Raw genomic sequence first — 12390 nt, 5'->3', positions numbered from 1 at the left:
GACACATGTAAAGATGTCCAATTCACCAATCATCAGGGAAATGCAAATCAAAACCACCATGAAATATCATGTTACACCTGTTAGAATGGCTCTTTATCAAAAACAGCAAGAGATAAGTGTTGGCAAGGATGTGGAGAAAAGGGAATCCTTGTACACTATTGCTAGAAACGCAAATTTGTGTAGCCACAATGGAAAATAGTATGGAGGTTCCTCAAAAAATTAAAAATAGAATTACCATATGATCCAGTAATTCCATTACTGAGTATTTATCCAAGAAAACAAAAACTTGAAAAGATATATTATGGATCCCATGTTAATTGTAGCATTATTTACAATAGCCAAGATATGGAAACAACCTAAGTGTCCACCCATGGACAAATGGATAAAGAAGATATGGTATACACATAGAGTGGAATACTACTGAGCCATAAAAATGAAGTCTTGCCATTTACAACGACATTGATGGACCTTGAGGACATCATACTAAGGCAAATAAGTCAGAGAAAGACAAATACTATATCATTTTACTAATACGTGAAATCCAAAAACAAAGAAAGAAAGAAATAAAAGCAAGCTCATAGAAACAGAGAACAAGTGGTTGCCAGAGGCTGTGGTCTGCGGTGGGCTTATTGAGTGAAGGGTGTGTAAAGGTACAAACAAACTTCCAGTAATTAGATTTAAAAAGTATTGGAAATGTAATATACAATATGGTGACTATAGTTCATGATACTCTATTGCATATTTGAAAGTTGCCAGTAGAGTAGATCTTGAAAGTCTTCATCACAAGAAAAAAATTTTGTAACTATATATGGGACAGATGTTATCTAGACTTACTGTGGTGATCATTTTGCAATACATACAAATATCAAATCATTATGTTGTACATCTGAAATGATTACAACTTTATATGTCAATTATGCTCAATTGAAAAAAAATTATAAACCTGGCTGGATTCCTCACATAGCTCCAGGGAGCTCTACCACCCCACTGCCCAATACTCCTCTGTTTGCTCTTTGTGGCTCTGATCAAATAAGTTCACACTTTTAAGTGTCCAGGTATTGAAGTATCTGTATTAGTAAAAATCAAAACAGAGTTCTGCTTAATCTATAAGGAAGGCTCACCAGTAGTGTCTCAATCCGCTCTTCTGAGTTTAAGCAAACGATACGGGCTTTCAGCATCCCCTATTTGGCTTGAATTGTCATTTGTGCATTTTTATTTTGTGTTTTCCTTTGTATTTGATGCTGCTGCTCTATGGATCTCCTCAATCCCTCTCTCCCTCACCCTTGTCTTCTGTCTTTGAGAATGCCGGAAGAATTCTCCACAGGATCCTTTTCCTTTTGATCCAAATAGAAAATCAACATAATACTGCTCTGGATGTTCTCCTTCACAGGGGAAAAAAAATAACCTGGGTTTCGTGGCCTCAAAATTCTGTCCTTTGATGAGAGATAAAGATAAGGTGGTCATATAAATGACACAGAGAAAATGAAAGGGCATTTCATCATGTTCAAGTGGCACTAAGCATGTTTATGAAGAAATATTTTAAAGGTCAAGGACTGTTTTTAACTCCTGGAGACAGAATTTCTTAAAGATCTGTCCTTCTGATCAGTTCCATTTTAGCTCTCCACTCATCACTGCAGGACCAAAGAACTTAGTGGGAGCAGCTCCTGGAAAAGGCTTTGAAGAGGAGGCGGAGGATACTGTGTAACCGATGCCACACAGAACAACAGGGCGTAGAGGGCAAGGCTGAGAAGGGCTGGAGCCCCGGAATATGGATACGTAGCTATCACGTGCCAACTGTAAAGTGTCTGGTAATAGTTTTCTGGTCCTGGTAGTATGAAGGAAAAGTGCCCAGGTCATTAGGGCGGAGAAGATTTTTAAAAGGTTTTAGGTATGCCACGCGGTTACCAGGCAGTGACAGTGTCATCAGAATCGAGGATGGAGGAAGAATCATCCAGGTAAATATCTGAGAGGTTTGGTATCATAATCACAACCCTTGCCTTGTCCAAATACTCCCTTTATTTACCTTACTGAGATTATTTGCCTAACAATCTGTTAAAATTAACTCACTATGGAGGAAACATTATTCAGGAAATAGAAATCCATGTGCCGCCCATGGAAGATAACTGCCAAAATGGGTGCGAGACAAAAACCCTTATTAAACTTTAGCTCAGGAGTCCTGCTGAAGACTGTGCCTGATACCCATCCTGTCTGTTCAACAGAGAGGTCAGTAAGTTTAGCGAGGCGTTCAGAATAGGCTGGTTCCAAAATCGATCTCTCTCCTTGCTTTATTCAGAAGGAGGTACAACTGGAAGAACATTCTAAGAGATACAGCTCACTAGCTGGTTCAATGTTATTTAAAATTGTCTTTGTAAAAATAAATAAATAAACAAACAAATAAATAAATAAATAAAAATTGTCTTTGTAGCGCTATGATTTCTGCTAAAAATTACCTTGAATCCCTCCTCCAGGAATAGAATTCCCACTTATTGAGTTAAATTTTTTTATTTTAAAAGACTGAAACCCAGAGAAGATAAGGGGTTGACTCAAGGTCACATAGGGAATTCTTATTTAAGCTATTCACTCTATTTCTTTAAAAATAATTCTCCTGAAGGACCGAGGACCCTGGTTTCTCACTGGTTGTTGACTGGAAACCACCCTCAGCTCTGAGAGGCCACATTCAGGTCCCTATCAGGTGAGCTTTCCCGACATGGCTGCTTACTTCAGCCAGCCAGCCAGCCAGCCAGCAAGGGGAGTTTCTGGAGCAAGTCTGTTAGCAAGAGGGAGTTTTTTTTTTTTTTTTAATTTTATGTATTTATTCATGAGAGAAATGCAAAGAGAGAGGCAGAAACATAGGCAGAGGGAGAAGCAGGCTTCCTGTGGGGCCTGATGTGGGACTTGATCCCAGGACTCTGGGATCACAACCTGAGCTGAAGGCAGATGCTCAACCACTGAGCCACCCAGGTGCCCCAAAAGGGAATCTTATATAACATAATGTAACCTAATCACAAGGAGGTGGCATTGAATTCATCGTATTCTACTGAAGCAAGTTACTGGTTCTGCACACACTCAGCAGGAGGGGATTGTACAAAGGTATAAACATCTGAAGGTGGGGAACATGGGAGGCCTCCTAAGGCTTGTCCGCCACAGCATACAACAGGGTTCCTTATGCTATTTTATCTGCTTATGTTTATGTTTTAGATTTTTCATAATAAAAATAATTTTTTATAAGTCTGCCATACCTAAATGTTCTGTAGCAAATACATTTCAAGATGAGCTTAAAAAAAAAAAAAAAAAGAAGGAATTCTACTGAGTGAACCAGGAAGCACGAACTCTATAAAGGATTTTCATTGTACTTATGACCAATAATTTATCCATCTATTTAGTCATTGATCCAATAAACATTTCAAATTCTACTAAACACTGGCCTAAGCAGTAGGTGTACAACTAGACACATTTCTGTCCTCAAAAATAAACAATCCAGAGGTAGAGGCGGATAAGGTAAGCTGACAACTATAGTGCAGAGTGACAAGTGCTGAGGCACAGCTAAACTGAGGGTGCTCTGTAAAGGCACAGGTGGCCTTTGAAACTACCTATTTATAATTTTTAAAAAATTTATTTATTTATTTGAGAGTGTGTGTGTGTGCATGTGGGGGGAGAAGGAGACAAGCAGACTCCCCACTGAATGGGGAGCTGGATGTGGAGCTTGATCCCAGGACCCTGAGATGATGACCTGAGCTAAAACAGAGTCAGCCGCTCAACCTACTGAACCACCCAGGTGCCCCACTTACCTTCTATTTAAAGACTAGCTTTCCTTAAAGGATCTGACATATTTTGCATTTCTTATTTATGAGATGATCTCTGAAGAGAGAAGTGTCAGAATTATTTATTTTTCACTGAAGGAGTCTGGAGCCCTGATAATGAGCTCAGGGTAGGTTAAAGATGGCTGTAAATTTTTTGCCATTCCTCCCATCTAGAGGTGGGCTCTTGACTCTGGGCTGGTGCTGGGGCTTTTTTGGACCAATAGTATGTGGCAGAAGTGATGCTATATGACTCAAACCTGGGCCTTAAGACATCTGCAAAGTGTGCTTCGAATTCTCCTTCTTGGAATCCACCAGCCATGTAAGAGTGCCACTAGCCATCCAGAGGAGAGGCTGCATGGAGAGAGGCCTGAAGCTGTGTTTGATGTCTCAGCCCCAACCCCTACCATCTGGGGATGCTTTAAGCCACTAAATTTTGGAGTGGTGTGCTAGATAGCAATAAAAACCTGAAACTTAAGTTGTAGCTAAGCCATAAACAAATTTTAGCTTTTCCTCATGATTTCCTCAACCAGAACTTAACACAGAGTGGTGTGGTCACTCAAACCCATATCCTGGGTACATAAAACCAGAAGAGGGTGAAGTTGGCCAATGACGGTAAGTCAGGCTGGGTAGTGTCCATTGAAGGTAGACCATTTCATAGAGTCTTTAAAATGGCTCCTTTGGGTCCTTCCTACTATGCTGGAGGAGTGCAGGAAGCATCAGATACCTGACACCCCCCTTCAGTTGCCAGGTCATTGGCAAACCCCCAATTGCTTGCTGAAGGAGAGTGAGCTATGATTCTGAAGCTAAAGGGGGGCAGTGGGGGAGGGATCAGGAACTCATCAAGTGATTTGAATTAGCATCAGACAAGCAAAAGCTCTTTGGTCTCCCAGTAATGTGTCTGGGAGTACTCACCTGAAGACATCAGCAGGACAGCCTGAAGAAGGGCTACTTCAGTGTCATCCAGGTTGAAAGAAGACAGTGACATGCCCAGGTCAAAGATGGCATCTGACACCACCCCAAGACCCCCGTTCTTCAGCTGGCCCCGCGTCACTGCCATTTCCCCATTCAAGGTTAAAGTCTCGCTTTCTGGGTCATAGCGCACAGCAGCTCGAAGGGACATGATCTCCATGCAGCAGCCTTTGAGGAGGATTATCTGGTCTTCACATGGCAGCTGAAAAAAACCAGCCCATTGATATGAACAAGTGCACAGATGTCAGTGATGAATAACATGCAGTATCTTAATAGCAACAGGGACCACATCCTGTGATTAACATCGGTCCTGCACTCTTTGGGCCTCTGGCTTTCCCTTCCTACTCAGCTGTAGACTCTCAACAACCATTTTTCATACTCCAAGCTGGTCACTGATTTTAATGTCAGTACTCTGCCTTTCTTTTATGATGGATATAGATCTCCAACTAGGATTGCAGTCCTGTGTGAGATTGTGTTACTAATCCCTTACTCTGGGGGTTTGTATAATAACACCAACTGATCGCTGCTTGAGAACGTGGTTTATGTTAAGCTTACCACATTTCTCACAGTGGCTGGCAATTCTGCTTCTCTTTGATTTTTGAAGCAAGTTTGCTTCTTGGGTCTCTCAAAAGCCACAAAAGGAAAAGGTCGCTGGTAGAAGAGTGTTGCCCTAGAGATCCAGAGATGTAAAAGCATTGGCCCAGGTCACCCAGTGAGTTAGAGGCAGAGGTGAGACTAGAATTCAAACCTCCTGGCTCCTAGGGTTATGTTCTCAGGACTTCAGGCACCAGAATTACTCCACACACTGGATTTCTCTGCCAGTGCTATAATCTCGTTTTAAGCATCCTTGGTTGCTTTGTTAATTTGGATTTGTGATAATGTGATAATATTTATAATAAACTTAAAAAAAGTACTTTGTTAGCAAAATAACAAAAAAAATCAGAGTTTTACCTTCTGGCGGGAGAGAATGTTTAATTAAAAGCCATTATCAAAATAGTTTGAAAGGCTATTAGTTAATGGATATTTTTGATGAATTGGGCATTGTGCTACGATTTTACGTGTGTCACCTTACTTAACCTTCACAGCAATACAGTGAAGTAAATATTCTAATTCCAATTTCATTTACAGAAGTGGAAATCCAGGCACTGAGAGGTTGAGTAACATGCTAAGGGGTCACATGAGAGTTTTGTGGGTGAGGCTAGGATTTGAAGCTAGATCTTTCAGAATCCAATGCAAAGAGAAGAGAATACACTCTTTTGAAGTACTGAGGATATGACTAGGTTTCCATAAACAATGAATATGTAAATTATACATAATTATTATCTTTTCATTAAATCAGGTACAAATTATTTTGGGGCAGTACTCTTGGCAAGACTCACCTAGTTCAATTTTGGTTGTTACATAAAAGTGAAGGTAATATACTTAATTACATTTAAAATGCTAGGTATTTCATATTTTTTTGCTAACTCGACCTAGCCACCTTACCATTTAATCTCAAATTATTTAGCTTTTTCTACAGAATAAAAGTCATTTCATATTTGGTTCTGGAATATATACATGGGAATTCTCTCCTTCCATTCATTAAAGAAAAAAAAATCACCGTGATTTGCTTTTATTTAGGTTCTAATTTGTATTCCTTGATTATATCCTTGGATTTCTGGCCCAAGATCATCGTAGGAAATAGGAAACCCCGAGCTTAGATGTATCCATCACCAGTAAGATGGAGAATTGACCCAATTAGGTGGAGGCTGGCTTGAATGCCTATAGGGAACAGGGAATATTCAGCCTCATGAGGATCACCTGAGGGCTTGTGAATCATATTGCTGGTCCTACTCTCTGAGTTTCTGTATTCTCCAAGTTCCCAGGGTATGCTTCTGCTATTGTTTCAGGGATCCTACTCTTGAGAATCACTGACATGGAATAGCAGAGAGAAATTACCAATCAGATCAAAGCATTTATTTATTTTTTTAAATTGTCACAAAGACTGAAATTTGGGCAGACCTTGTCTTTGTAGCCAAATCTGGTTGTAGATGAAGTAGAGGAATTCTTTTTAAAACTGTTTGGTTCAGATTTAAATAAAAGCTGAATGGGTATTTGTCAAGGATCACCAATGGTTTAAAAACTAGGCCAGATGCCTTTCCCTTTTAGAAAGGTTTGTAGGATGCTGGTGAGATTTGTTTCAACATGTGGGCAAATGATCTTGGTCACCTACCACAATACTTTCATTGTGAGAGCACTACACGAAGGGCCTGACAGGCAGAGGCAGGGACACTCCCACAGACTCTTCCTGTCTCTTTGGGAGAGCATCACTCAGGTTGATTGGCAAAGATGACAGTGCTCTGCACTCCAAAAGTGACAAAAGTGAGTCTTTTTTTTTTTTAAAAAAAAAAAAACAAACAATTTACTTATTTATTTGAGACAGAGAGAGAGAGTGGGAGAGAGCATGAGTGGGGGTAGGGGCAGAGGGAGATGGAAAAGCAGACTCCTCATTGAGCAAGGGAGCCTGACAAAGGTTTGATCCCAAGACCCCGGGGAAGGCAGATGCTTAACTGAGCCCCCAGAAGTGATTCTTTTTTTTTTTTAATTTTTATTTATTTATGATAGTCACACACACACACACACACAGAGAGAGAGAGAGGCAGAGACACAGGCAGAGGGAGAAGCAGGCTCCATCCACCGGGAGTCTGACATGGGATTTGATCCTGGGTCTCCAGGATCGCGCCCTGGGCCAAAGGCAGGCGCTAAACCGCTGCGCCACCCAGGGATCCCACCAGAAGTGATTCTTAATGTGCATTTTTGGCAGTTCTGTCAGAAATGACTTTAGATCTTTAGAAGCCCTGAGTATCCACCAATCTTGCTGGTGGATTGGCATGGATCTTAGCAGAAAATTAATGTGAGTGCAATTTGAATAGCATATGCACCAAACTGCCTCTGGCAGGAAAGCTCTGGCTTTCGCAACCACCTGGGATTTCCAACCCACTCCATAGGCAGCTCAGGAACCGACACCGGTCACTTCCCTCTTTGGGGCTCTAATGAGAGGAAGAAAGGCTAAAGGTCCTCAAGAGGTCACAAATACCACAAACACATGCATCTCTGCTGTAAAAGTAGCCCCCCCCCCTTTTATTTTGCAATTTGGAGATGGTGGAAAGGAGACAGAATCATGACTTTGAAGCAGGATTAAACTTCTAAGGGAAACTTGAAGAGAGAAACTTGCCACAATCCATGCTTGAAAGGTTCTATGTTGACCCTTTACCCTTGTCCTGGCCATATGTGTTTGGTGTGTTTGTTATTGGTGGTGGAGATAGCTTTTCTTTCTTCTTAAACTGAAATATCTGTGGTTAGTTTACACAAGTTTTACATTTTCTAAGAAATCTTTTGTTGGTATTCAAAGGGGAACACATGACTAATAGTACAGCTCGCATTGCAGGGGTAGCATACTCAATAGAGCTTTCCTTCAGACACCAAGGATGAGGGACATGGGACACACCCCAGAGAGAGAAAGAAAGGTCCAGAAAAATAAACTTGACACAGTGAACAAAAAAGAAAGATGACACCCAGAGTCAGAGGAACCAGCACCCTTGGCACAACTGTGAGAGTGTATAACCCCTCTTGAGAGCAATCTGCCAACACATCTCAGAAGCCTCAAAAGGAGGAAACAGCCACACAACTGTTCTGCTAGGATATGTAGCGGAAAGCATATTGACTTTGACTCAAGCCATGGCCCTGTGTTTGGATAAGTTAACTTAATCTCTTTGATCTTAGTATCCCCCATCTATAAAATGGGCTTAATTCCAGGTATCCTGCAAATGTTATAAGGAGTGGATTTAATGTGGGCAGAGTTGAGCATGGTAACTGGGACATTGTAGGTGCCAAATGAACAGAAGTTATTGCTGTCATACTTCCCTATACCTGGGGTCAGTGAATAGACAGGATCTTCAGCCTCACGTGGACAAGCTAATAAACGATGATTGAATAGAGAAGGTAGGGAAATAAAGATGAAACAGTGCAAGTTTTTGTTTTGTACTGACATTGCTTTATGTGAATAAGTCCCAACTAATTAATATTAAATTATAAATAATACCCAGTATTCCTGGAAATTGATGGAACTATAATGAAAAATAATGCAGAAGAAAAAACAATTTCCTCACCTCACAAAACATAGGCAACTTTTTGGCAAAATCCACCACTCTGGTAATTGCTGGTGTGATGATTTTTGTAAAATGGCTGAAGGCTTCCAAGTCAACCTTTCCACCTTCTGGGGCATTTACTATTGGTGCTTGTCCAATATCTTCTGGCTAAGAAGGAGAAACAAGAAAGATTTATTTTATTTTAAAAAATATTTTATGTATTTATTCGTGAGAGAGAGAGGCAGAGACACAGGCAGAGGGAGAAGCAGGCTCCATGCAGGGAGCTCAACGTGGGACTCGATCCTGGGTCTCCAGGATCACAACCTGAGCTGAAGGTGGCTCTAAACCGCTGAGCCACCCAGGCATCCCCACAAGAAAGATTTAAATGAATAACCTGAAGAGATCTTTATTTATCATAGTTTTCATGTGGCAGAAAATCTCTTCTGAATTGACATGCTGTACAATATCTTGTTGTCACTTTGCTCCATAACAGACAAGGCAGTTTTCATGTAGTTTAGTTTTCTGAGCAAAGATATATGTCTTGGCCATTGCTTTAACAGCCCCCAGTGATCATGTTCACAGAATTGGTGCTGTAGAATTAAAGAAAGGGAAAGCAAGTGAGAGAAAGAGGGAGGCAGAGAGAAAGGACAGGAACGTGGGTTCTGCTTCTCAATGCATGAAGGATGCCAGGTGATTTAAGTGCTAGGGGTTCTGGGGTGGCATTTTCAGAGCCCTGCATGTTCTGGTGTGTGTGGGCCACGATGGAGGAGTGCAATGGGGATGACTTCTGATGAGGGAGCAGAGGAAAGCTGAAGACAAAGCACAAGCTGATACGCCGTAACCACCCCGCACTTCCCCAGCTCCTGGGTGGGATGTGTGTGACAGTCCTCCAGAAAAGTCCTGACCAGTCTTAATGTTAGTGCTTTGCTAGAGGGGAAAAACACCTTAGTTTGATAATAGACAGGCCTCCAGTATCCTGAGGGTCTTCTTTAGTATATAAAAGTCTTTGTGGATGCCTCCCTTTTTCCTTAGCTCCCCCTACTCCCAAGTTTATAATCAGCCATTCCTCACAACCCCAGTGCAGCAGCTCTTTCTACCCATGGGTCCTGTCCCTCTGCTTAAATAAAATCACCTTTTTGCACCAAAGAATTCTTTCTTAGCTGTGGGCATCAGCACTCACTAACACTCCAAAACAACATCACTGGCAAGTAGCACCCTGTGGATTTGTTCTTGCTTTTGACCCAGGTGCTGGGGGTCAAAGTTCCTGTCTGCCCTACAGACTCCAGGTGGAGGAGGTCTCAGTCGGCTGAGGAGGAAGACCTCTAGGTCACCCATAGGAACTAAGCTGTGTACACTTGGCAAACTTTCAGGCAGGCGGTATTACTAATATTCAGTGTCCCCGGGGCACTTCTCTGCTGGTTGACTTGCCCAAGAACAATCCATAGCCTTGCTACTCAAAGGGTGGTGTAGCCGCTTGGATGTCACCTGGGGACTAGTTAGAAAGGCAGACTCTCAGCCCCCTCTCCAGACCTAATGCAGAACCAGCATGTTAGCAAGCCCCCCAATGGTCCTGATGTCCATTGGTACTTTCTAGCTCCTTATCAGTGCTCTAAGACCATCTCCGAGACTATCATGATCTCTCCTGTATCTCCTGTTGTCACCTGTGTTTCCTGCCAGGAGCAGTCCTCTCTATTGACTTTTCTTGTAATAATAATGACCACTATTTATCTTTTGAGGGAGTGCATTATCTGAAGTAGTTCTCACACAATCTTGATTGGCAGATGAGCAAACAAAGGGCTCAAGGAGGTTAAGACCAATCCCCTGAGGCCAGGACTGGGATACTGGTCACCCCAGACTCCACACAGCAATCTGCCAAGAAGCCCACATCCACCCCCTACTTCGAGACTTTTGCAACCTGTACACTTAAAAAAAAAATTTATTTATTTGAGAGAGAGATAAAGTGTGTGCATGTGCTAGCGGAGAGAGGGGCAGAGGGGCAGGAGGGCAGGGAGACCGGCAGGCACACTTCCTCTGAGTGCGGAGCCTGACGTGGGGTGCGATCCCATGACCCTGGGATCGTGATCTGAGCTGAAAACAAGAATCAACTGGCTGAGTCATCCAGGTGCCCCACAACTTGTACACTTTTGACACCAGTGGGGAAGTGAAGGGGCAAAATTCTACTCCTTAATATTTCCCTTATCAGCCTCCTCCCACTGCCTTGCTGGAAGTCATGAAGGTGATCCAAGGGATCAGAGACTCAGGCCCGTCCCACGGCCTAGAGCCCCAGTGAACAGACCAGAATCAGGCACCCAGAGTTGGGAGATGCGGGATGGTAGGCAGAGATGGGCAGGAGGAACCGACACTGAGAACCAGTCAAGCAAAGCTGAATCCCTACCTGCAGACTGGTGAGGGCACTGCTCTGACAAGACTTCCAGGGCACACTCCTGCTGCTGCTGCTGGCCTGAGACCACACTTTGAGAACCACTGGGCTGGCAGTAACCACATCCAGCTCAGAGTAATCCAGTTACCATTTTATTCCCACACCTCCCCAATTATTGCTCACGTCCAATTTTTAGCACAAAGAAAAGCAAAGGATGATTATTTTACTAAGGTGTTACTAGGGCCCCAGGGTCAACAGGAGCAGCCTAGGCCCTCCAAGGGTGTGGTAGGAGCTGTGGTTACAGCCTTGGGGAGGATTCTAAAATATATTACATAACAAACTCTGGCAGCCCTGACCTTTAATGGGTTATCCAGTAGGTTCTTCTGTTTATTTTATTTTATTTTTTTATTGTTTGCTTTGCAGGCTGCAAGTGGATGGGAAAGGAACCTAGTGTGTCATGTTCTCATAGTCAGTGATGATGTTTGGGGGCAACTGTTGGCATGGGAAACCCACGGGAGGCTACTGCTCTGCCGATTTTCTGGATGCAGCCAGAATCGATGGTATAATCACACATACAGCTTCTTTTCTCTGTCTGTCTGTCTGTCTGTCTTTCTCACATAGACTGAGCTAAGGGAAAAGACACATCACTCTCTCCTTCGGGCACTGCTTCTCCTGGTATGCTTCACCTTCCTTGTTGGTCTTTATAATTCCTCCCACCCTAGAAGTGAGGCTCCTCTCACCTGCCTTGTTATTGAAGCTCAACTGATAAAAGGAGCATGTTCATATATTAAAAAAGAAAGAGTTTTATATACACGCACACACACACAGGGTGAACATTTTTAGAAATAAAAATAAATAACAATATTTTTATATTTTTATAGTTTTGTCCGGTTGAGTCCAAATGTCTTGTCATTGGACACTGATAGATCTAATCTGATTGTATTGAATGGTGTTCAGTGTGTCCTTTGAAATGTTAGTAAGTTAATACCAAGGTTAAAATTTTCCATTAAAAAAATAAAATAAAAATAAAAATTTCCATTTAATCTGTAGGTTTATGGAGCCTTGGAATCACACCTGTGATACCTCTAAAGGTTTGAAAAAAGGAGGGAAATTA

At 42.2% G+C, this 12390-nt stretch overlaps 1 protein-coding gene across 18 annotated transcripts in view; it reads right to left on the bottom strand.

Annotated features, from left to right (window-relative positions):
- The window catches only part of THRB (thyroid hormone receptor beta), a 377890-nt gene that overhangs the window by 7090 nt on the left and 358410 nt on the right, over nt 1-12390 (bottom strand). For all 18 annotated transcript variants that reach the window (XM_055321024.1, XM_055321023.1, XM_055321028.1 and 15 more), the window contains 2 exons: nt 8918-9064; nt 4713-4971 (listed from right to left, as the gene is read on the bottom strand). In XM_055321024.1, coding sequence (XP_055176999.1) covers nt 4713-4971; nt 8918-9064 — 406 coding nt within the window. The remainder of the gene's footprint in view (nt 1-4712; nt 4972-8917; nt 9065-12390) is intronic.

Source organism: Nyctereutes procyonoides, unplaced genomic scaffold, assembly GCF_905146905.1.
Source record: "Nyctereutes procyonoides isolate TBG_1078 unplaced genomic scaffold, NYPRO_anot_genome, whole genome shotgun sequence".
Lineage (NCBI taxonomy): Eukaryota > Metazoa > Chordata > Mammalia > Carnivora > Canidae > Nyctereutes > Nyctereutes procyonoides.
Note: the sequence above shows the minus strand (reverse complement) of the source record. Positions and strands in the feature narration are given on the sequence as shown.